We start from the raw sequence: 24,192 nt of genomic DNA, 5'->3' as shown, positions 1-24,192 counted from the left end.
ATCGAGCGCCGTGCGGTGGTGGGAGGGGTAGGGCCCGGCGTGGAGCGGAGCGGCGGCCCCTTCAGCACGGCGACGGGACTGTAGGGTCCGCGCGTTAGTCCCTCCCGGACCGACGGAACTAGTGGGCCGGAGGCGAGATCGGGCGGAAACAAGGTTCCCCGTCGGCCAATCGCCGGGCGCGGCGAGAGCAAGCTATCGGGCCGGCCAATCGGTGAGTGTGCGCGGAGCAGGGCGCCCTATCAGGGCCGAGAAGGGGCGGGACGAGCGTCCCCGGCGCTCCGGCCCGACAGTAGCGATGGATACGGCGCCGGAGTGCTCAGCGCCCGCGGTTGGTGCGGGCGGTGTGCCGGGCGAGCCGGAGCAGGCGGGTTCCGGGGCGCTCACAGCGTCGCGAGCTGGAGGCGGGGCGGGCGCCCGCGCAGCCAATCGGCGGCGGGGGGTGGGCCCGGGCGCGACGGAGGACTGAGCGGCGAGCGGACGGCGGGCCGGTGACGGTCGCTGGGCAGCGAGCGGCGGTGATGGCGACCGTGATGGCAGCTACGGCGGCGGAGCGGGCGGTGCTGGTGAGGCTCGCGGGCGGGGTGGGGCGGGGGTCGGCGGTCCCGGGCGGCTGACTACGGGCCTGTCCCCGCAGGAGGAGGAGTTTCGCTGGCTATTGCACGACGAGGTGCACGCCGTGCTGAGGCAGCTGCAGGACATCCTCAAGGTAACGCGCCTTGAGGGCCTGTGCGGGCGCCCACCCTCCCTACCCTCCCCCAGCGCGTCTCCTTCCCCGGCCTCCCGCGGCTGCCGCCCGAGCGCCGACTGTGTACGCAACGCGCGGTATTCAGACCAGGCCCTGCCCTCAGAGGACTTAAGAGTCTAGCCGGGAGGCAAGCAGTAGCAGATAATTACCCAATTCCACAAGCAGCCCCGTGAGCGCGGCCCCGGGGGTCGGGGAAGGCCTCCTTTGGAATTGACATTTAACCTCAGATCTGAAGGACCCAGCATTTTGACCTCAGCCAAGTACTCGATCTCTCTGGGCCTCCCCTTTGCCAAAAGAAGATACTAGTACCGGCCTCAGGGCTGTTGTGATAAAATAAAGCCAATAGAATCACAAAAAAATGTCCAGGCAGTGCCTGGTAAAGCCAAAATTGTAGGTTGCCATGACTACTGTCTCCCCTGACTTTGCTCCTCACTTCCAAACCTTACCCAAGCCGGGAGGGTATCTCTCGGTTCTCTCCCCCGGGTTGGGCACACAGTAAGCTCCCAGGGAGTGTGGAAGGAGCAGGTATTGGCTCAGGTAGGACCTGAAACTCAGGCTGTGGGGGAGGGGCCCTGGGAGTGGGGCTCCTGGACACATGGCTAGGCTGGAGTGGGTGAGCTCTACCCCAACTCCCCTCTGCAGGAGGCCTCTCTCCGCTTTACTCTGCCGGGCTCAGGCACCGAGGGCTTCACAAAGCAGGAGAACTTCATCCTGGGCAGCTGTGGGTGAGCTTGGGCTGGGTTGGGGGTGGGTTCTTGGGGAGGGGTTGGGATACCCTCTAGGACAGGTGGCACAGCCCTGCCCTGCAGACTGATTTCAGCTCCAACGTCCAGAGGATATGCAGTGGGACGGGCTGGACCATCCTGTGACAGCCAGGGACGGCCTGTTGGGAGGATGGGGTGGTGGGAGGGGCAGCCGCAGGCGCTGCTCTGACTCCCACGTGTTGTAGCACAGACCAGGTGAAGGGCGTGCTGACTCTGCAAGGGGATGCACTGAGCCAGGCGGTGAGTCTCCCGGCCCCTCTCCCCTTCCCATGCTGCCACAGGACCCAGTGGGGAAGAGCGTAGGGGCCTCCTGCTTATCCCAGCTCTGCCGCCAGCCAGCTGTGTGACTCTGGGCAGGATCCTTGACCTCTCTGGGCCTCAGTTTCCTCGTTTGTAAAATGACACCCTCCCTAACCCGCTCATGAGATTGGTGTGTGGCTTCAGTGACAGGTGCAGGAAGGGGGGAGGAATGCTTTGCACACAGCGCTACCTGGCCCTACCTGGATTCTGGGCCCCAGGAAGCATGGGCATTGGCAGGATTAGGCTGGCCCCAGATCAAAGTGCAATCAGCCAACATCTGAGCTCCAGCTGCACTTGACCCTGTGGCAGGTACCAAGGCCTGGAGGAAGGTCCCTCTCCTCGGGTGGGCGTTCCGTCACTTGGCATGTACACATGTTTTCCGTTTGCCCACAACTACACGCTTCCTCCCAGACGAAGCCGCCTTCCCCTTTCTTGGCTCTTTTCCCTTTCACTTCTCGTGGTTCCTCTTGGGCCTGAGTTCGTTTCCTGACCTCCCTGTTCACTCCCCAAATGGCCAGGGTGTTGAGAGGCCCTCTGCCCCATGTAGTGGCTGTGGCCTGAACCACCATACACACCCCATTTCTGCCCCCGGCTCAAGGGCTCAGAGTGGCCAAAAGCAGGAGGGCATCCTTCTGCCCAGCTTATCCTGCTCTTGCCCATCAGGACGTGAACCTGAAGATGCCCAGGAACAACCAGCTGCTGCACTTTGCCTTCAGGGAGGACAAGCAGTGGAAGCTGCAGCAGGTAACCGGGCCCTTCCCCAGCCACGACTCAGGGGCACAAGGGCAGGCAGGGGCAGCCCCTTGCAGCGCTGAGGCCTCCTGGGCTGGCCACTGTGGGGACCTGCAGCCACAGCAGGCTTGGGAAGGTGTTTCCTAGCAGCACAGCTGTGGTGGGCAGTGCCTGGTCTCCTAGCCTGTCCTATGTGTAGGCCCCCAGCCCAGCGGGAACTACAGGGATACCCTGAACAAGTCACTCCCTGCCCAGAGCTTCCAGGGGCTTCCCCTGGCTCTTGGAGACCAAGTCCATGCTTCCTAACAGCACCTATGTGATTGGGCCTTGTTTCTGTCCCCTCCTTCTCTCCTCTCACTGGCCACCAGCTGTTTCCACCTCAGGGCCTTTGCTCGGGCTTGTCCCTCTGCCCGGAGTCCACTCCCTCAGCTTTTCTCATCACACGAGTGTCAGCTCAAGAGTCGCTTCCCTGGAGCCTCTCCCTCACCGCGCTCATCACCCTGTTTGTTTCCTTGTGCAAGTTGCACCGTCTGTTACCTTGTGCCTTTACTCTATTATCCTCTGTCCTCCTTTGGAAAGTGAGCCACATGAGGCCAGGGACCAAGCCTGACTCACAGCATCCAGCCAGGGCCTGGCCCGAAGGCGGCACCCACCCTGCCCCTCCTAGGAGGATAGGCCCTCAGGGTGGGGGTCCGTAGGCTGGGGCCCCCAGGGACGTGGCTGCTGTGAAGCTGGCTTCTCTCCCTGCCGAGGCCCAGCCCACTAACTGCTCATTGGGTGCTGTTTTTAGATCCAGGACGCCAGGAACCACGTGAGCCAAGCCATTTACCTCCTTGCCAACCGGGAGGAGAGCTACCAGTTCAGGACAGGAGCAGAGGTCCTCAAGGTGAGCTGCCCGTAGGGATGGGAGAGCCAGGTTCCCTGACCTCTGACTGGGCCCCTGGAGAGCTCTGCCCCCACATTCTCAGGTGTAGCCAATGGTTGACCCTTCACCTCTCAGTGTATACATGTCCATCCAGCCACAGTTGAAAGGCTCACAGCCCAGGCTCCAGAAACAGCCCTGGGCTCTGATCCCAGGGCCCCCACTATGAGCTGTGCAACCTCAAGTCACTCACTTAGCTATTCTGTGCCTCAGTAGCCTCACCTGTAAAAGGGGGACAAGCTGTAGTGACTGCCAATCGTGATGATGCAGGTAAAGTGGCCTCTAGTAAACGCTTGGTAAACAGTAGCTACAGGTTTTAGTATCAGCAACAGAAAAACTTTTGTAATTAACAAAGTGAATTCATGTGGTGTGGAGACAAGATGAGCTCAGATGCCTTGAGTTCATGCTTTAGCTCTGCCCCTGACTTGCTGTGTGTCCTCAGGTGGTTCACCTATCCTCTCTGGACCTCATGAAAATTTGAAACCAGATGGACTAAGGTCTTTCTCAGAACTGTGACCACTCTCTGGGGTGTAATGTGCAGCCCCCATGCCTCCACCCAGTAATTGTGCCTTTCCCTGGAGCCAGGTGACCCCAGCACCATGGCAACAGCTGGATGAATGGCTGGAAGCAGTGGAAACTGGGGCTCTGAGTTCGAGCCAAAGCTTTGCTCCTTGACAGAGGGAAGGGATGAGTGCAGATGGTTCCACCGTTCCCTAGCTGTGTGACATTAACCCTTTGGAGCCTCAGTTTCCTCACCTTTGAAAATGGGGCTGGTGTCCACCATAAGGCCTCAACTTAGCCATCCCAATTCTTCCTTGAGGAAGCCCTCCGTGGCCCCTTGCACCCAAGCTGAATTAGAGTCCCTTCTTCTAAGCTCCTTCATTGCCTGTACCCTCATCCACCACGCCCCTGGGACTAACTTCTGGTATCTTCTATTCCCCATTGGACCAATACCCAGGATCCCATGCAGTAGAACCTTCTGTCCTGCCCCCGACCCCCAGCTGGAGCCCAATTACCTGCATCTTTAACAAGCCCCGTGCTGCAGGGGTTCAGGCCTTGAGACTGTGACCTCCATGGAAGGAGCTAGGAGCTACCATAATTTTGTTGCTACTGACACAGGGGTGGGGAGGGGGAGGGGATCAGGACCAGGCCCCGCTGCCCTCACAGCGGCTGTGACCAGCCCCCTTCCCCCAGCTGATGGATGCCGTGATGCTGCAGCTGACCAGAGCCCGAAACCGGCTCACCACTCCAGCTACCCTCACTCTGCCTGAGATCGCTGCCAGCGGCCTCACGGTCAGTGGTGCCTCAGGCCGGCCCCTGCTCCAGGAGAGGCGGTCCCCACAGAGGGGCCCAGCTTGCGCCCGGGAGGGACACAGGGGTGCCAGGAGGTCCTGCAAGCCCCAAATTGTCGACAGAGTCCTATGTGCAGTTTTCTGGGATGGGGTCCTTGGCTTCCATTCTGCATCCCCCAGATATGTACCCCCCTGATCTGGATCAGTGGGTCCCAAGCCCAGTGGTGCAGGAAGCTATCTGTGGTACCTGAGAAGACACTGGAAGCCCCAGTCCATGGGATGGGACTGGGAGTCCCCGGGGTGGTTGGAGGGGCGGGCGTGAGATGTGCCTGCTCAGCCCTCATCCCCCTTGCCTGCCCGGCCCCCCTCCCCACAGCGGATGTTCGCCCCCGCCCTGCCTTCCGACCTGCTGGTCAACGTCTACATCAGCCTCAACAAGCTCTGCCTCACCGTGTACCAGCTGCATGCCCTGCAGCCCAATTCCACCAAGGTAAGCACCCCACCCACCCCATCCCTGCCCACCCTAGGCCCCAGGCCTGACCCAGTCTGATGTTCTTCTGCCTAGAACTTCCGCCCAGCTGGAGGTGCCGTGCTTCACAGCCCTGGGGCCATGTTGTAAGTACCCTGCCTGGGAGGGGTACCTGGAGCGCCCTCGCCCGTCTGCACCTCAGGGGATGGGGTCCTGGCCGGCTGAACTGCCCTCAGGGACCCTCCCATCTCCTCGCAGCGAGTGGGGTGCACAGCGTCTGGAGGTGAGCCACGTGCACAAGGTGGAGTGTGTGATCCCATGGCTGAACGATGCCCTCGTCTTCTTCACCGTCTCCCTGCAGCTCTGCCAGCAGCTCAAGGATAAGGTAGGGACATGGGGGCGGTCAGGGCCGGGCTGGGCCTCACGCAGATTAGGCCAGCCAAACAGCAGGTTGTTTAGCCCGTTCTTTTTTGGGGCGGCACACCTCTAAAGGGCCCCCTAATCTTAAGATCTGTCGTACCCTCTGCACACCCCAAACAGGTGGGCCATGGTGTTGCTTGGCAACAGTATCCTCTTCCTGACACATGGCCCTTGGATGACCTTCAAATCTCACCTGGGTCACAGAGGGTGCAGCAGGGGCCAGATCCCCTAGCACCACCACTCACCATGTCCCCCCATCTCCCTCCTTCCCCAGATCTCTGTGTTCTCCAGCTACTGGAGCTACAGGCCTTTCTGAACAGAGCGCCCAAGAGCCTGTCCCCCTGGGAATGGCCCCTGCCCAGGGAGTCCCTGTCCCCCCCCCCCCCCACACACACACACACATAAACACACACGCACGCACCCACACACACAAAGTGCCGACCAGAGCTCGGCACTGCGGGCTATTTATTTCCCTCTTCACCCTGCCCTGCCTGTCACATCTGCACAGATGGGACTGAACACTGGACCCACTGGGAGGAAGTGACACTGGCGTGCTTTTTGTTTTGAATGGGGGAGGTCAGGAAGGCGGAGCTTCAAGGTAGCCTATAGTCCAAGCCCTGCCCTCGCCCCAAGGCAGGAACCTCTGGACTCAGGCTGGGGCCAGGCCCAGGGCTCTCCTTCCTCCCCTCTTCGCAGCCTGTCCTCCAGGATGGCAAGGGGCAGCCACACACCCCCTCCCACTGGAGCCTGAGGAGTGGGTGGTGGCCCTAAGCTCTGAGTTGGGGAAGGAGGACAGAAGCTGCCCACCATGAGCTGTAGTGCCCTTGACTGTGTTCGCTTGGCAACCCTGGCAGGGCCTTCAAGAAATAAAGATCATCCGACTTTGCCTGGAGCCCTTCTGTCTGTCTGTCTGTCTGTCTGTCTGTCTGTCTGTCTGAGTAGGGACCTGGCCAGGGGTCCCTGATAGTCAGGAGCTGGGCCGAGTACCCAGTGACTGAACCCCTGGCCTCCAAGGGGCCGAATGGGATGGTGAATGGGCAGCCGCTCGGTGGCTGCAGCACATCACCCGAGGTCTCCTGGTGACAGTCATGCCATCTGAAGGTTGTGAGGGACACAGGGGGCATCTGGATGAAGCAGTGGGGGCCTACACTGCCCACCGTGACAGGAGGCTCGGAATACACTCCAGACTCAGGCTTTGGCTGAACGAGGCATTGTTATTGCTGCCCAGCAGGACAAAGGCAGGGGAGCAAGAACTCTCCGCATTAAGGCTCCAGGGCAAGGTTATCAAATCCCCCGGCGTGTTTCTGCAAGAGAGGCACACGGGCTGGTGGCTTCACTCCTCGGCCCCCGGCCCGCCCCACCCCACCCCACCGCCACCTTCTCTGCCTGGCCCTGGTGCTCCGGGCTCACCTTCCGGGACCTGGAGGAGTGGCTTTGGCAGCAGCCACAGCAGCAGCAATGGATGCAGACGACCAGCAGCAGGAGCGCCACGACGCCTGTGGGCAGGATGGGTATCCAGATATGGCCCTCGGCCTGGGAGGCTGCCGGGGGCCAGAGGCCAAGCCACACTCACCGAGGAAGACGAGGAAGATGATGAAGGCACCGGTGTCCCACTCGGACTGGAACAGCTGGTGGCTCCACAGTTTCCCCAGCACTTGCTGGGCTGTGGCGCTCAGCTCCTGCTCCACATCCTCCGTTAACAAGGCCATCTCATCTGGATGGTCCTGGGCACCGCCTGCTCCAGCCCCCCAGAGGGCCACCTCAGAATCCTGGGGCTGCCGCATCCCTGCCCCCCTGCACTGCAGCCCTGGCCCTGCCCTCCCACACCACCCCTCTTGGCCCCAGCCCCTACCCCAGCCTCTCTTCCACTTCTCTCCTGGCCCTGGCCTGAGCAAGCTCCTCCCTGCCCACTCCCCCCAGCAACCCCACCCCTGGGCCCCCACCTGCCTTGGAGATCTCCCAGCCAAGCAGGTGCTAGGTCCTGGGAATACAGACTACTTCCTGCTTCCGGGTCCACATCACCTGAGGCCTTGGCAACCAGCCCCGCCCCCCACCAGTCCCCCAGGGCCCATGGGGGCACCGACTGAGCTCAGGTGAGTCAGCAGGTGCAGCACGGAAGGAGGAGCCCACAGGCCTCTCGGCCTCTTCATTCCAGAGATTTTTCTCAATAGACCAGACAGCCAACCTGGAACACAGCAGACACTCAGCCGCTGTTGCCTTCATGAATGAAAAAAAGACAGAAGAAAAATGGTGGCAGGTTGGAAGGAGGAAGGGAGGTGAAAAAGAAAGGAGGGGAGGGAGGGAGGGGAGGGAGAAGATGTTTCTGTTCCACCGCCCTTGCCTGGGCAGCGACTGTGTGCCTGGCAGCGCAGCAGCAGCAGCCTTTGGGGTCCTTCTCTATTCTAATCCTCACAGTGATGCTTGTGAGACGATGGTTATGGTCGCTCAAATGAGCTCTCTCCCCAGAACTTGGAGCCCAGGGCCCCTGACACGGCACCTGGAGCTGTCTCGCCTCCCCCCTTACCCCCAGAGCAGGGGCCAGGCCTGCTAGGCCCTGGGGACCTGCTGTAAATCAGGTGGACACACCTTCTTATCCTTGTGGGGCTTACGGTCTCGCTGGGAAAACATGTTGGCTAATGTTAGGCTCTGTGCCTGACGCTATACAGGCACACTTTACTGCACTTCACAGATGTTGCATTTTTGATAAATTTAAGGTTTGTGGAACCTTGAGTTGAGCAAGTCTGTCGGTACCATTTTCCAACAGCATTTGGAAACTTTTTCATTTTTATTATATCTGTTACGGCAATCTGTGAGGGGTGATTTTTGATGTTATCATTGTAATTATTTTGGCATTTTTTAGCAAACTAATTTTTAGTCAAGGTACGTACGTTGTCTTTTTTAGACACAATGCTATTGCCCACTTCATAGACTACAATATAGTGTAAACAACTTTACATGCACTGGGAAAGCTGTGTGACTCGCTTTTTTGCAATATTCGCTTTATTGTGGTGGTCTGGAACTGGACCCACAATATCCCTGAAGGATGCGTGTACCTAATGTATTCCTCATGGAAATCCTAAAGTGGGTATTATTGCTATTCCCATTTTACAGATGTGAAAACTGAGGCATTGAGAAGTTCAGCAACTAGCTCAGGTCACACATGTATTCATTTCCTGTTCTTGCTATAACATACTACCATAAACTTAGTGGCTTAAAACAATTCAAGTTTATTATCTTACAGTTCTGAAGGTCAGAGTCTAAAATGAGTGGGCAGGGCTGTGTTCCTCCTGAAAGTCCTAGGGGAGAATCAATTCCTCAGCTTTCTTTTTTTTTCTTTTAATTTATTTAATTTATTTATTTTTGGCTGCGTTGGGTTTTCGCTGCTGCGCGCAGGCTTTCTCCAGTTGCAGCAAGCGGGGGCTACTCTTCGTTGCGGTACGTGGGCTTCTCATTGTGGTGGCTTCTCTTGTTGTAGAGCACGGGCTCTAGGCACGCTGGCTTCAGTAGTTGTGGCGCTCGGGCTTAGCAGTCGTGGCTTGCGGGCTCTAGAGCACGGGCTCAGTAGTTGTGGCGCACGGGCTTAGTTGCTCCACGGTAAGTGAGATCTTCCCGGACCAGGGATCGAACCTGTGTCCCCTGCATTGGCAGGCAGATTCTTCTTTTTTTTAACATCTTTATTGGAGTATAATTGCTTTACATTGTTGTGCTAGTCTCTGCTGTGCAACAAAGTGAATCAGCCACACGTATACTTACATCCCCATATCCCCTCCCTCTTGGGTCTCCCTCCCACCCTCCCTATCCCACCCCTCTAGATGGTAACAAAGCACCGAGCTGATCTCCCTGTGCTATGTGGCTGCTTCCCACTATTTCTTTCTCTTTTACATTTGGTAGTGTATATATGTCAGTGCTACTCTCTCACTTTGTCCCAGCTTACCCTTCTCCCTCCCCATGTCCTTAAGTCTACTCTATGTCTGCGTCTTTACTCCTGTCCTGCCCCTAGGTTCTTCAGAACCTTTTTTTTTTTTAGATTCCATATATATGTTAGCATACAGTATTTGTTTTTCTCTTTCTGACTTACTTCATTTTGTATGACAGGTTCTCTGTCCGTCTATCTCACTACAAATAACTCAATTTCATTTCTTTTTATGGCTGAGTAGTATTCCATTGTATGTATGTGGCAGGCAGATTCTTAACCACTGTGCCACCAGGGAAGTCCCAGTTCCTCCGCTTTTCCAGCTTCTAGAGGCCACCCACCCACATTCCTTCGTTCATGCCCCACCCCCATCACTTCCACTTCTGCTTCCATCCTTACACCTTCTCTGGCTCTGCTCTTCCTGCCTCCCTCTTATAAGGACCCCAGTGATTACACTGGCCCACAGGATAATCTCCCCATCAGAATCCTTAATCACATCTGCAAAGTCCCTTTTGCCACATAAGGTAACATATTCACAGGTTCCCAGGGATTCGGATGGGAACTCTTTGGGCACCATGATTCTTCCAACCACACCTAGTGAGCAGAGAAGTCTGAACTGGAACCCAGCCGTCAGATCCCAGACCACCATGTAATACAGTCTCCTGTGCTGGGATCCCCATCTTACACCCTCCATCCCCTCCATTCCTGTTCTGAGATCTCAGATTCCTGTTGCCCAGGGAGGGTAACTTTGAAATGACTTCTATTGCAAAAGGGGGTAGAGACGCAGCCATGGGGGAAAACGGTCCCTTGAAAAGTTACGCATAGTCTTATTATAAGACCCAACGATTCCAATCCTAGATATATATACCCAAGAGATTAAATCATGTCCACGCCGAAACTTGTACACAAATGTTCACAGCAGCAGTTTTCATAATAGCCAAAAAGTGAAAACACCCCAAAATATCCACAAACTGGTGAATGAATAAACACATTATGGTCTCTCCATGTGGTGGAATATTATTCAGCCATGAAAAGGAACAAAGCACTAACACATGCTACAAAGTGGATGAACCTTGAAAACATGATGCTGAGTGAAAGAAGGACAAAAGGCCACATAGTATGTGACTCCGTTTATATGAAATGTCCAGAATAGTCAAATCGATAGAGACAGAAAGTAGTGTTTGCCAGGGGCAGGGGGATGGAGATAGGGTGCTTAGTGGTAATGGAATTTCCTTTAGGGGTGATGAACATGTCTTGGAACTAGGTAGCAGTGGCAGATTTGCAACATTGTGAATATATCAATACTAAATGCCACTGATCTGTTCACGTTAAAATGGCTAGCAGTTAATTTTCATGTTGTGTGAATTTTACCTCAATTGAAAAATGAAAAGCGGGGAGGGGGGATGGTTTAACAACTGTGGCCCCTGCCCACCCCTTGGCCTGGCCGAGTGGGCAGGAGCCAGTCCTCTCCTCTCCCCACTGACCCTCAGTCTTCCTGTCCAGATGCCCAGGTGCCTCATTTCTTGTTTATTCTCGTTAAAGAAAATCTGGGATATTCCAAGTCATTAAAAGACAGAAAGCACCCATAGAGCCCCTTGGACCTAAGCAGAGCAATGATGGGATAGAGGCCATGGCAGGATGCATTTCAGGCCAGTCAGACCTCGGACTTGGATCTTGCTCCCAGCCCTTAACATCCACCCGTGTGTGACCGAAGGCCCACCCCCTGACCCCTCTCTGCCTCAGTTTCCTCATCTGTAAAGTGGGTGTATGGAGAGTATTCCCCCTTCTCAGGCTGCTGAGCATTGAATGGAATAATTGATGTAAACACTCCCTTGGCACAATGAATGCACTAAATGGTTGTGTATTACTCTCACCCAACCTGTGGGTACGATTCCCTCCAGTCTTGATTCTTTGGATACATTGGGTTCACCTGCCATCCACACTCTGCTCACTTTACCCTTGGCTTTCCCCAGTCCACATGACCAAGAGCGCCTTGAATGGTCCTGCTTTCTGCAGACCTGATCCTCCAGTCCGCAGTCCCTGTGGGCATCTTCCCCCCAGGTTTCCAGATCCTACATCACTCACACGTGACACCTCTCCTGGAGAAAGTGTTTTCTGGGCATAGAGGCTTATTTCCTTAGGAGACATTCCCAGAGACGGAATCTCCTCTTGTGCAAGGTGGGTCTCCGTGTCAGCAGCGCTGTTTGGTCATCCGCACAGAACGTTCTCATCTGCGTTGATGAGGAGGCCAGCCTTGCCATGTCCCTCAAGAGCTGTGGCGTAGCTTGAGAGAGTTCTCCAGCAGGAATGGCACACGTTCAGGGCAGTCTCTGCCCAGGGTCCTGCCCAGCCCCACTCCTGGCCTCCAAGCCTGGAAAGTGAAGTTTAAGCCTCTGTCTTCAGATGTGTAGAAAGTGGGGGAGCAGAAGGGCATGGGCCGGGAGGGACAGAGGCTGCTGGGGCTCAGGACAGTTGAGCTGAGCAGATCGGGCAGAGTTGCTGAGTCCTGGTGGGCAGAGTGGGGGCGGCAAACCACCACCTGCTTTTGTAAATAGTCTGATACGCAGCCACTCCCGTCCATCTACTTTTGGTTGCTTTCCCAGTGCAACGGCAGAACCGAAGAGTAGTTGCAACAGAGATCTTATGATTAGCAAAACTTAAAATCTATACTATCTGGCCTTTTACAGAAAACATTTGCCAACATCTGAAACAGAGGATTGCTTAGGGCTTGCAAACTCAGGTGCCAGGAAACAGGTGAGAACGAAATAACTGAGATGAACTTGGTATAGGAAACATCTTATTAGGGAACATTAGGGAGGGGTGAGGGCTATGGCAAACTGGAGAGCACGTAGCCCATCTAAAGGGGGCAGCTAGGGAGTTCCCGGGTGGTCCAGTGGTTAGGACTTGGCGCTTTCACTGCCAGGGCCCGGGGTTCAATCCCTGGTCAGCAAACTAAGATCCTGCAAGCTGTGTGACGTGGCCAAAAAATAAATTTAAGAAAAAGAAAAGAGGGCAGCTTGTGTCAGCTGTAGGCTGGACCCAGAGTTGCCAAGGCTTATAATCTCTGAGATACACCAGAAATCTAGAGGTTTGTGTGAACAAGAAAAGAGGCTGCAGAGGGTGAGCATGTGGACACAGATCCCAGCCCTGCCACTTCCTCACTGTGTGACCTTGAACCACTTTCACTCACTGGACTCTCTGATCTGTAAACTGAGGGGTAGTAGCTGCACTTACTTCACAGGACTCTGATGATTATTAACAAGTTAACATCCTAGGGCTCCTAAAACAGTCTTCTGCACGACAAAACTCTGGCTATATTGGCAGTTTAAAACACTACGATGCCAACAATGGACAGACCGAAGAAAACACATGGATGTTGTACTTTCTGGCCATGGGTCACAGGTTTGCTTCCCCAACAGAGTGGTTAAGGGGCATGAACTTGGAAGCAGAGGGACTGGCTGCTGCCCAGAGCTGCCGCTTAACCAGCTAAGTGACCTTGGGCAAAAGTGCTTCCCCGGGGCGGGGGCAGGGGGTTCCTGTCTATAGATCTAGGCCGGGGTCATTGTGAGGGTTATAGGGCAGTGACCCGAAAGGGCCTGGTGGAGTAGCTTACCTGTCCCTGTTCTCAGCCCCCTGTTGCAGAGGAGCCCCCAGGTAGGGTCACAAGAAGGGGGTGGAGCTCAGGTTCTTCAGTTAACTGTCACCCTCTCCCCTCCCCCTCAGCACATAACCAGGGTCTGCCAGGACAGGGCAGCCCCCCAAGGCTCCCACAGGGATCCAAGGCCACCAGGTGCCACATGAGGCTGCTTCTCTCCCTCTCTGTCCCCCATGGGTCCAGCCCCTGAGTTTTGCCAGGCCGGCCACACTCTACTGCGGGAGAGTCTGAGTGGGGAGAGACAGATCCCTGGGGCTGGTGCATACCAGAAAGCGGGTTCAGTCTCCCCTGAGAGGCAGCTCCCCCAGGCACCCCTCGACAAACCCCGTGGGCAGTGGGGACTTGGGGGATGCATAGGTGAGGGGGCATGAAATATGGGAGTGCCTGGGAGCAGATCTCAAGAGTCAGGGTTCAGAAATGAGAACTCGGGTGGTCCCCCTCTGGAGCCCCAGCGACTCCCTTCTCCCCACCCCACCCGGATGACAGGCATCGTTGTTCCTCAGCCCCATGGACCCCCTGAGGCAGTCCCCGTCCCACAGCTCGTCACGGGCCTCCAGCCCGAGGACCCTACCCAGCGAGATGCTTGGTTACGTGGGCATCGAGGCCGTGCTGGACCAACTGAAGATCAAGGCCATGAAGATGGGGTTTGAGTTCAACATCATGGTCGTTGGTGAGTGAGGGGCCTCGGGCTCACAGGAGGACAGACCAATGGACGCCACCCTGTGGGCCTGGACCTATCGCCTCTTGGAGCCTCAGCTTCCCCATCTGTAAAGTGGGCCTGATAGTCGTACCTCACAAGAGTGTTGTAGGTGGAAATCTGGGAAACACTGAATTGTGAAAAGACAAAAATCACCGTGAAGCCCCAACCAAACGCAAACAAAGCAATAAAAGGGGAGGCCATGTGTGGCAGGAAGTAGGGAACACCAGACTCATCCTGGTCCCAGGCCTTAGCAACCCCCAGTGTGTGACCTGGGACAGGGCCTTTGACCCCTCGCTGCCTCAGTTTCCTCATCTGGCTTAGCACAGTGCCTGGCATCTAGGAAGTTCCCCGTGGGTCAGTTTTATCTGGAATTGCATTTTTATATATGCAAAATTAATGTTGTAGGTCAAAAACTACGCTTCTCACAAAATAAACTGGATATAATGGAACATAAAATGTCAGAGTGTGTAGCACCAACTAAGGGCATTATTCTAAGGTGGGGGTACCCAACAGAAATGTCATAGAAGGGGACTTCCCTGGCAGTCCAGTGGTTAAGACTCTGCACTTCCACTTCTAGAGGCCCGAGTTCAATCCCTGGTCAGGGAACTAGGATCCCACATGCCACGTAGCGTGGCCAAAAAAAAAAAAGAAAAGAAATGTCATAGGAGCCACATACATAATTTTAAATTCCCTAGTAGCTTCCTTTAGAAAAGTAAAGAGAAACAGGACAACTTACTTTTAATCGTCTTTTTTACTTAAACCAATACATTCCAAAAATACTATCATCTCGACATGTAATCCATATAAAACATTATTCATGAGATCATTTACGTTGTTTTTGTCATAACAAGTCTGCAAAATATGGTTTATTCTTTTACACCAACAGCACATCTCAGTTCAGATTGGTGTATGGCCATACTGCCAGTGGCAATAGCCAGGTGTGGCTCCCATATTGGATAGCAGAGCCCAAAGGACAATTTCAGTTCTTTTTTAATTTTTTAAAATTTATTTATTTTTGGCCACATTGGGTCCTCATTGCTGCGTGTGGGCTTTCTCTCTGGTTGCGGTGAGCAGGGGCTACTCTTCACTAAGGTGCGCAGGCTTCTCATTGCGGTGGCTTCTCTTTGTTGTGGAGCATGGACTCTAGGCACATGGGCTTCAGTTGTGGCTCGCGGGCTCTAGAGCGCAGGCTCAGTAGTTATGGCGCACTGGCTTAGTTGCTCTGCGGCAGGTGGGATCTTCCCAGATCAGGGCTCGAAACCGTGTTGCCTGCATTGGCAGGCGGATTCTTAACCACTGCACCACCAGGGAAGTCCCAGTTTCAGTTTTAGACCCAAAAGTGTGTCCTGCCCTGTGATGTAGGATGTTTACTACTGCAGGGCGTGGTCGGCGGAGTTTGAGAAGCCTGCACAGCAGGGAGAATGGACCATCTACAAGCTCAGGCAGCATAGGGGAATCTCACTGAAAGAAGCCAGACATGAAAGAGCACGTGCTGTGTGATTCCCCAAGTAGAGGGCGGGCAGCGCTGCTCCCTACCGATGATGTCAGGAGAGTGGCTGTCCCTGGAGCTGTGTTAACAGTTACTGCGAGGAGGCAGGAGTGGTCTTGGGCGGAGCTGTGTGTTCTGTCTCTTTATCTGGTGCTGCATACATGGGTGGTTTAATTTGTAAAAATGCATTGACCTGCTCATCAACAGATGAATGGATAAACACAGTGTGGTCTATCCATCTGATGGAATATTATTTAGCCATGAAAAAGTATGAAGTTCTAGCACATGCAACAGCGTGGCTGACCCTTGAAAGCATTATGCTGAGTGGGAGCAGCCAGATACAAAAGGACAGTTATTGCAAGATTCCATTTATATGAAATGTCCAGGGAATTTCCCAGAGGTCCAGTAGTTAGGACTTGGCACTTTCACTGCCTAGGGCCCGGGTTCCATCCCTGGCTGGGGAACTAAGATCCCATAAGCCAAGTGCCGCTGCCAAAAAGAAAAAAGAAATGTCCAGAATAGGCAAATCCATAGATAGAAAGCAGATTAGTGGTTGCCAGGGGTTGGGGGGAGGGGGAATGGGGACTGAGTGCCTAATGGATATAGAGTTTCTTGCTGGGGTGATGAAAATGTTTTGGAGCTAGATAGGGGTAGTGGTTGCACAACACTGTGCATGTACCCAATGCCACTGAATTGTACACTTTCAATGGTTAATGTTAATTTTTTATTATATGAATTTTACCTCAGTAAAAAATGGGGGAAGGCATTGAACTGGAGACTTATGATAATACGTGCTTTTCTGTATTTATTATACTTAGAAAACAGTTTACTTTCTAAAACCATTTATTTAAGAATTTCAGAAACATGCCTAACGCATCCACAGTTGTTGCTGCCGTGTGATTACTCACAGGACAGAGCGGGCTGGGCAAGTCCACCATGGTGAACACACTCTTCAAGTCCAAGATGTGGAAGTCCACCATGCCGGGCCTGGGGGTGCCCACACCCCAGACGCTGCAGCTGCAGTCTGTGACCCACGGTGAGTGAGCACCCCCTCACCCCACCCCCACCCCACCCACCCAGGCCCACTCCCAGCCCCTCTGCTCTCCCCCTACAGTCATCGAGGAGAGCGGCGTGAAGCTTAAGCTGACAGTGACTGACACACCCGGCTTCGGGGACCAGATCAACAACGACAAGTGGTGGGTCCTGGCGGGGAGGTGGGAAGGGCAGAGCCCTGGCTGCCCCTGCCCCTGCCCCTCTGGCTCCAGGCCTGGAGCCACCTGGCTGTAGCATCTCTGAGGCTCAGTTTATTCGTCTGTACAGTGGGTGTGTGCAACTCTCCCCCCGAGATCAAAGGAGTCAAGTATGTAAAGGTCTTAGCTTGCTGCCTGGAAGCACTCGATAGAGGCTATGGTATGGCAGGGGGATAGAAGCCCACACTCCAGAGTCAGGACCCCTGAGATTGACCACTTCCCAGCTGTATAACCTGGGCCTGGCCACGCAAGCTCTCTGAGCCTCCTCTTCCTTCTTCGTAACTTGGGGGTGACGACATCCCCTTTGCAGAGTTGTTCTAGGCTCTCAAGGAGATGAAACACAAACACACACACACACACACACACACACACAATCGGGACTGGCTGCACAACTTGTGGGGGCCTTTATTCAAAAATTACTAAGGGGCTTCCCTGGTGGCACAGTGGTTGAGAGTCCGCCTGCCGATGCAGGGAACATGGGTTCGCGCCCCGGTCCGGGAAGATCCCACATGCCGCGGAGCGGCTAGGCCCGTGAGCCATGGCTGCTGAGCCTGCGCGTCCGGAGCCTGTGCTCCGCAATGGGAGAGGCCACAACAGTGAGAGGCCCGCGTACCGCAAAAAAAAAAAAAAAATTACTGAGAATTGTAAGACCACACCCGCAGAGCATTCAACCCTGCGTGGGCCCTTCTTGGTTCAGAGCCCTGGGTGCCGGCTCCATCCACACTCCCATGAAGCCAGCCCTGCACACAGCACCTCACCGAGCACTTAGTATGTGCAAGCTCTGTTCTACACACAGGGATACAGCAATGAACAGAACTGATGAACATCTTTGTCTACATGAAATGTATATTGTCATGGGTGTGGGGAGGCAAACAGTGAACAAAATTAATCAGTTTTGTGGAGGGTGAACCTGAACTCTTTATCATCGACACAGGACACTTTCTGGGAGTGAAAGGGGGATGGAGCTGTAGTTGGTGGGGGAGTGCAGTTTTAAGCAGAGTGATCAAGGCAGAGGGCGGCAGGTGCAAAAGCCTTGAAGTGGGGGTGGGGTGGGAGGGGAGGCAGAGCTCAGCAGTGGGATTGGGTAGGGACTTGTAGGGCAACATAAGGACTTTGGCTTTTCTTTGACCACTGGAGGCTGAGCAGAAAAAGGATCTTTTTGGCCGCTGTGTTGACAATAGCCCTGTGGGGGGAAGGGACCCTGGCAACAATTGGGAGAGAGTCCCTGGTGGTTTGAACCAGGCTGCGGCAATTTCTCTCCTTTAATGCTCACTCCTCCCCTACAAAGTAGGTGCTCTCTTACTGTCCCCATTTTACGGAAGAGGAAGCTGAGGAAGAGGAAGCAGGGGTCTCTCTGAAGATGCAGAGGTGTCGGGGGGTTGGTACTTGGGTGATCAAGGGCCTCAGGTTGTGTGGGACTGAAATTCCTGTGTCCCAGGCAAACGGGGCGATTGGTCATCCTAAGGGGAGAGCACTCAGAGGACCTAGGTTGAGGGGGGCTCCTGGCGAGATTCTGAGGCTGAGCCATCTCCCACCCCAGCTGGGACCCCATCCTGGGCTACATCAATGAGCAGTACGAGCACTACCTGCAGGAGGAGATCCTCATTACCCGGCAGCGACACATCCCCGACACCCGAGTGCACTGCTGCGTGTACTTCGTGCCACCCACCGGGCACTGGTGAGGTGGCTGAGCCAGTGGGCAGAGGGCCACCTGCGTGGGGAGGAGAAGAAGAGGAGGAGGAACCCCCGGGGTGGGCTGCGGGCTGGCACCCACTCATCGTATGCTCACGACCATCGCTGCCCCGCCTGAGCAGGCTGCGGCCCCTGGACATTGAGTTCCTGCGGCGGCTCTGCCGGACTGTGAACGTGGTGCCTGTGATCGCCCGGGCCGACAGCCTGACCATTGAGGAGCGAGAGGCCTTCAGGCACAGGGTAATCTGGGCACCTGGGACAAGTCTGGGGTCAGTGGGGGTGTGGAGTGGGGGAGAATGCACAGGTGGGCTGAGGTCATCTGTGTGTGGTCCCCAGATCCAGGAAAACCTGAAGACTCACGGCATAGAGGTGTATCCACAGCAGTGCTTCGATGAGGACATCAATGACAAGATCCTCAATAGCAAGATCCGGGTAGGAGGCCATGGGAGGTGGGGAGGCTGGTGGGACCAAGGCTGGGTGATGTGCTTCCCACTCATCCTTTCCATCTGAAGATTCGTCTCTCTCTGCAACTTGGGGAAAGTTCATATATTTCTAGCAGGTATGAATCTCCACTCATCCACAAACTCAAGGTGAGCAAGAAATAGGTCATATCAACAACCCCCAGAATGGGAGAAAATGTTTGCAAATGATATATCTGATAAGGGACTTGTATCCTGAATATATAAAGAACTCTTACAAATCAACAATAAAAGACAAGTACCCCAAGTTAAAAATGGGCAAAGGATTTGAATAGACATTTCCCCAAAGAATTTATACCAATGGCCACTAAGCATATGAAAAATTGTTCCACATCATCAGTCATGAGGGAAATGCAAATCAAAACCACAATAAGATACCACCTCACACCCACTAGGGTAGTTAGTATCAAAATGACACACAATGACAAGTGTTAGTAAGGATGTGGAGAAATTGGAACTTTCACACACTTCTTGTGGAAGTATCAAATGGTGTAGCAATTTTGGAAAACAGTCTGGCAATTCTTCAAGGTTGAACACTAAGTTACTATATGACCCAACAATTCCACTCCCCAAAGAAATGAAAACCTATGTTTACATAAAAACTCATACACAAATGTTCATAGTAGAATTATTTGTAATAGCCAAAAAGTGGAAACATTCCAAATGTCCATTAACTTGTGAATGGATAAACAAATGTGGTCTATCCATACAAGGGAATATTACTTAGCCATAAAAAGGAATAAAGTTCTGATAGATCCTACCCTAACCCTAACCCAATGTGGATAAACCTTGAAAATGTGATGCTAAGTGAAAGGAGCCAGACACAAAAGGCCAAATATTATATGATTCCATTACATGAAATGTCCAGAATAGGCAAATCTATAGAGATAGAAAATAGACTTGTGGTTGCCAGGGGCCGGGAGGTTTAGGGGAAAATGGGGAGTGACTGCTAAAGGGTACGGGCTTTCATTTTGGGGTGATGAAAGTGCGCTGGAGTTAGATTTTGGTGATGGTTGCACAACTTGTGAGAATACTGGAAACTACTGAACTGTATCTCTAAAAGGGCAAATTTTGTGGTATGTAAATTATACTCAGTAAAGTTGAAGAAAGAGAGAGAGAGGAAGGAAGGAAGGGAGGGAGGGAGGGAGGGAGGGAGGGAGGAAGGGAGAAAGAAAGAAAGAAAGGGGGAGGGGGAGAAAGAAAGGAAATAGCTCACATCTTCATTTTCTCTGAATCAACTGAATTTCACCTCCAAGCCCCCATCTTCCTGTCCTTGTGGTACATTCAATGTCAGTCTGTCTGGATCCTGCAAAGCACCTGGGTGAGGCCTGGGATTCTTCATCCATAGACACCTGGCCTCCACTCCCTCCCCTAGGGACCCTGCTAACCTACACAGCACTTTAGCTTGAATTAGAAAAAGGCAGTAGGGGCTTCCCTGGTGGCACAGTGGTTGAGAGTCCCCCTGCCGATGCAGAGGACACGGGTTTGTGCCCCGGTCCGGGAAGATCCCACATGCCGTGAAGCGGCTGGGCCCGTGAGCCATGGCTGCTAAGCCTGCGCGTCCGGAGCCTGTGCTCCACAACGGGAGAGGCCACAACAGTGAGAGGCCCGCATACCGCAAAAAAAAAAAAAAAAAGAAAAAGAAAAAGGCAGTAGCTTCCTTCACAGAAGGGAGCCTGCATGGGATTTCAGCCCTACACAGCCTCATGGTAAGTTACCTTTGTGCAATGCACAAACTGCACATCTGTACATGGAAGCCCTGCTTCTTGTCTGGCATCCAGTTTCTCCACACATTCCCTCTTTCCGCTGCCCATTGGAGCAATGAACAGTATTTCCTGTGAAAGGTTCAAAGAGCCTTGACCTTCTGCTTTCTGTCCTGAGGCCAGCAAAGACAGCAGCCTGCTCACAGCTGGAACAGTGCTGGGGGAAATAAAGGAGAATGTATTCAAATTAACCTCTCAATAAATCATCCAGATATATAACATCTATTGAGGGTCAAATATGGGCTGATGCATAATAAGTGTGCAAGAGACAGTTATTATTAGCATCAATTTATTCCCCATCACAACCTAATTCTTAGAAAAACAAACCTACATGCAGCACTTGCCTGTTTAATCTCCACTTCCTGCCACGAATAAGTAAACAACCAGAATTTACAACAGGGCTCAGCAAACTTTTTTTGGGAAGGGCCAGACTATGGTAAGTATTTTAGACTTTGTTGCAATTACTCAACTCTGCTGTAGTAGAATGAAAGCAACATAGACAAGAGTAAATGAATGGCAGGGGCGGTATGCCAACGAACTTGCCTGGTTTGGCCCAGGAACCATAGGTTGCCAAACCCGGTTTACAAAATTCTCTCTTTCTTTTTTTTTTTCTTTTTAATTTTTTGGCCGTGCCCCGCGGCCTGTGGGATCTTCCCCAACCAGGGATCGAACCCATGTCCCCTGTAGTGGAAGGGCGGAGTCTTAACCACTGGACGGCCAGGGAAGTCCTCTCTCTCTCTTTAAATTTCTTTTATTGAAGTATAGTTGATTTACAATGTTGTGTTAGTTTCTGGTATACAGCAAAGTGATTCAGTTTTATATATATAATGTATATGTATATATATATTTATATATACATGTTTATAAATATATATATATGTATTCCTTTTCATATTCTTTTCCATTATGGTTTATTACAGGATTTTGAATACAGCTCCCTGTGCTATACAGTAGGACCTTGTTTTTTATCCAGTCTCTATATAGTAGTTTGTATCTGCTAATCCCAAACTCCCAGTCCATCCCTCCCCCACCCCACCCCCTTGGCAACCACAAATCTGTTCTCTGTGTCTGTGAATCTGTTTCTGTTTTGTAGATAGGTTCATTTGTATCATATTTTAGATTCCCACATATAAGTGATATCATATAGTATTTGTCTTTCTCTTTCATTTTTTAATAAATTTATTTATTTTTGGCTGCATTGGGTCTCCATTGCTGTGTGCGGGCTTTCTCTACTTGCCACGAGCGGGGGCTACTCGCGAGCGGGGGCTACTCTTGGTTGCGGTGCACGTGCTTCTCATTGCGGTGGCTTCTCTTGTTGGGGAGCACGGGCTCTAGGCACACAGGCTTAAGTAGTTGTGGCACACAGGCTCGGTAGTTGTGGCTCACGGGCTAAGAGCACAGTCTCAGTAGTTGTGGCGCACAGGCTTAGTTGCTCTGTGGCATGTGGGTTCTTCCTGGACCAGGGCTTGAACCCATGTCCTCTGCATTGGCAGGCGGATTCTTAACCACTGCGCCACCAGGGAAGTCCCTGTCTTTCTCTTTCTGATTTACTTCAACTAGTATGATAATCTCTAGGTTCATCCATGTTGCTGCAAGAGGCATTATTTCATTCTTTTTTATGGCTGTGTAATATTCCATTGTGTGTGTGTGTGTGTGTGTGTGTGTGTGTGTGTGTGTATATATATATATGCCATATCTTCTTTATCCATTCAGCTGTCAATGGACATTTAGGTTATTTCCATGTCTTGGCTATTGTAAATAGTGCTGCTATGAACTAAGAAGTGCATGTATCTTTTCGAATTATAGTACAAAATTATCTCTTAAGCCTCATGATAATGGTTGAAGGTGGTAAGAAATTGGGCATGAGCAGTAGTATATCACTAATGTAGCTCTGAGTAACACTTGGTTTCCAAGACTTGTTCTGCTAACCCCTTCATTATGCTAAGCCCAAGATTATGCTTCCCAAACATTCACAGAGCCCTGCATCAGTATTGTCATGACTCCCATTTTACAGATGAGGAAACTGAGGCACACTGATTAGACTTTGTGTCTTCTGACTTCAGATATCTGTGCTCCTTCTATCACTTTCTCTCCCCACAAAGGACAGCATCCTGCAGGTTCCTATCTCAGTGTCTTCTCTCTCCACTTCCCGGGTGGGGCCAACCCTCCGATCTTGTCCCTTCCCTGCAGGAACGGATCCCCTTCGCTGTGGTCGGGGCTGACCAAGAGCACATTGTGAATGGGAGGTGTGTCCTGGGCCGGAAGACGAAGTGGGGCATCATTGAAGGTCAGTGCAGGGGCCCTGGCGAGGGCTCAGGGGAGAACATGTTGAAAAGCCCTGTTGCCTTTGGCATCCTTACACCCACCACAGAGCCCAGCACAGGAAACAGACAGACCTGGGATCAAGTTCCTTTGTGCAGCTCAGAAGCCCCGGGCAAGTTCCCCGACACCCTGGACCTCAGTTTCCTCACAGTCAAATGGGTATCATTGTAACATCAACCTCATAGGGTGGTTGGAGGGGGCAGAGCCTCTGCTTTGCGTGATACCTGGCACCCAGGAGGCACCCTATTCATTCACTAGAATTGATTGTGGGCCTACTATGTGCCACAGAGCTGACCAGACAAGGACAGGTAGGAAAAGCACAGTGAAGGAAATGTGGGATGGGAGGGGGTACCTGAGGGAGCAGAGGAAGGCCCTGCTGATTCAACAGCTGTTTATAGGAGCCACCTGTACCAGGGGCTGGGACACAGCCGTGAATGAATGAATGAACTAACAAACGGGAGGTGGGCTAACACAGGGAGACGTGGGGAAGGGCTGGCAGTGGCAGGGGGTGTGCAGCATACAGCAGGTGCTTACTCGGTGCTGGCCGAGGGCGGGGCGTGGAACAGAGCCTGCACTCAGGGGTTTGGTGCCGTATCTTGTAGTGGAGAACATGGCTCACTGTGAGTTCCCCCTCCTGAGAGACCTGCTCATCCGGTGAGCATGTGGGGAGCCCGGGGGGCTGCGGGGGCCCTGGAGGATGCCCTGGAAGTCCTGCTGACCTACCACCTATCTCCCAGCTCCCACCTCCAAGACCTGAAGGACATCACACACAACGTCCACTATGAGAACTACCGCATCTTCAGACTGAATGAAAGCCACGTGCTGCCCCGAGGGCCCGGCTGGGTGAACCTGGCCCCAGCCCCGGCCTCTGTCCCTGCCCCCGCTGGCCCCCAGGCCAACCCCAGCCCCCCAAAGGTCGGCGGGTGGGCCAAGGATAACTCAGATGAGGAATGCTGAGCACCGGCACATCCCGGGCCCGCGGGGCTCCCCAAATCCTGGGCAGCCCCCTGACACACACCTGTGTACTAGAGCATGTATTAAAGGGTGGACATTGCTTTTTATGAAAAGCTGTGCTTTGAAAACAAAAGGTGTTTTGTAAATGACTTCTTTGATCTATCCTCAAATAAAAGTATTGTTCTTTCTAAAATAGTGTGAGACTCTCAGGTCCTCAGGAGTCTTGAAGACCTGGGAGGGCCTGCCTTGGACGACCAGCCCCTTCTGCCCCAGAACCAGAGTCAAGTTCCAAATCATGCTCTGCTGTCCGTATCAGGCTCTGACGTCTGTC

At 53.2% G+C, this 24,192-nt stretch overlaps 3 protein-coding genes across 9 annotated transcripts; 2 read left to right on the top strand and 1 right to left on the bottom strand.

The window, feature by feature from the left end:
* The first annotated feature begins 66 nt into the window (after nt 1-66).
* Nucleotides 67-6,536, top strand: ROGDI (rogdi atypical leucine zipper). Of its 6 annotated transcripts, none has more exons than XM_060124953.1 (11): nt 67-211; nt 635-706; nt 1,388-1,470; nt 1,700-1,749; nt 2,473-2,553; nt 3,332-3,427; nt 4,658-4,756; nt 5,132-5,245; nt 5,321-5,370; nt 5,483-5,609; nt 5,765-6,536. In XM_060124953.1, exons 5-11 carry the CDS (start codon nt 2,488-2,490, stop codon nt 6,047-6,049), a joined length of 837 nt encoding a protein of 278 aa, XP_059980936.1. In that variant the 5' UTR covers nt 67-211; nt 635-706; nt 1,388-1,470; nt 1,700-1,749; nt 2,473-2,487; the 3' UTR covers nt 6,050-6,536. The 6 variants fall into 6 exon arrangements, with proteins under 6 accessions (XP_059980936.1, XP_059980937.1, XP_059980938.1 ...); XM_060124950.1 differs by lacking the exon at nt 67-211 and adding an exon at nt 228-563 and having other exon boundaries at nt 1,695-1,749; XM_060124952.1 differs by lacking the exon at nt 67-211 and adding an exon at nt 421-563 and having other exon boundaries at nt 1,695-1,749; nt 5,919-6,536.
* Nucleotides 6,537-6,906: 370 nt separating this feature from the next.
* On the bottom strand, nt 6,907-7,353 carry SMIM22 (small integral membrane protein 22). Its single transcript, XM_060124796.1, has 3 exons — nt 7,218-7,353; nt 7,016-7,140; nt 6,907-6,948 (listed from the first exon to the last, which is right to left on the bottom strand). The coding sequence occupies exons 1-3, from the start codon at nt 7,351-7,353 to the stop codon at nt 6,907-6,909; spliced, it is 303 nt and encodes a 100-aa protein (XP_059980779.1).
* Nucleotides 7,354-13,716: 6,363 nt separating this feature from the next.
* On the top strand, nt 13,717-23,947 carry SEPTIN12 (septin 12). Of its 2 annotated transcripts, XM_060123117.1 has the most exons (9): nt 13,717-13,882; nt 16,312-16,437; nt 16,516-16,597; nt 18,192-18,329; nt 18,463-18,583; nt 18,680-18,775; nt 22,776-22,872; nt 23,510-23,561; nt 23,645-23,947. In XM_060123117.1, exons 1-9 carry the CDS (start codon nt 13,720-13,722, stop codon nt 23,862-23,864), a joined length of 1,095 nt encoding a protein of 364 aa, XP_059979100.1. In that variant the 5' UTR covers nt 13,717-13,719; the 3' UTR covers nt 23,865-23,947. The 2 variants fall into 2 exon arrangements, with proteins under 2 accessions (XP_059979100.1, XP_059979099.1); XM_060123116.1 differs by lacking the exon at nt 18,192-18,329 and having other exon boundaries at nt 13,720-13,882; nt 16,516-16,594.
* Nucleotides 23,948-24,192: the final 245 nt, after the last annotated feature.

Source organism: Lagenorhynchus albirostris, chromosome 15 (assembly GCF_949774975.1).
Source record: "Lagenorhynchus albirostris chromosome 15, mLagAlb1.1, whole genome shotgun sequence".
NCBI lineage: Eukaryota > Metazoa > Chordata > Mammalia > Artiodactyla > Delphinidae > Lagenorhynchus > Lagenorhynchus albirostris.
Note: the sequence above shows the minus strand (reverse complement) of the source record. Positions and strands in the feature narration are given on the sequence as shown.

Excerpts from the sequence above, each read along its gene's own strand:
- ROGDI (XM_060124950.1), top strand. The coding sequence starts at position 519 with ATGGCGACCGTGATGGCAGCTACGGCGGCGGAGCGGGCGGTGCTG. Across the intron at positions 564-634 it reads CGGCGGAGCGGGCGGTGCTG|GAGGAGGAGTTTCGCTGGCT; the intron begins GTGAGGCTCGCG and ends CTGTCCCCGCAG. Across the intron at positions 5,610-5,764 it reads GCCAGCAGCTCAAGGATAAG|GTGGGCCATGGTGTTGCTTG; the intron begins GTAGGGACATGG and ends CACCCCAAACAG.
- SMIM22 (XM_060124796.1), bottom strand. The coding sequence starts at position 7,353 with ATGGCCTTGTTAACGGAGGATGTGGAGCAGGAGCTGAGCGCCACAGCC. Across the intron at positions 7,141-7,217 it reads CATCTTCCTCGTCTTCCTCG|GCGTCGTGGCGCTCCTGCTG; the intron begins GTGAGTGTGGCT and ends TCCTGCCCACAG. Across the intron at positions 6,949-7,015 it reads GCCAGGCAGAGAAGGTGGCG|AAACACGCCGGGGGATTTGA; the intron begins GTGGGGTGGGGT and ends CCTCTCTTGCAG.
- SEPTIN12 (XM_060123117.1), top strand. The coding sequence starts at position 13,720 with ATGGACCCCCTGAGGCAGTCCCCGTCCCACAGCTCGTCACGGGCCTCC. Across the intron at positions 13,883-16,311 it reads GTTCAACATCATGGTCGTTG|GACAGAGCGGGCTGGGCAAG; the intron begins GTGAGTGAGGGG and ends GATTACTCACAG. Across the intron at positions 16,598-18,191 it reads CAGATCAACAACGACAAGTG|CTGGGACCCCATCCTGGGCT; the intron begins GTGGGTCCTGGC and ends CTCCCACCCCAG.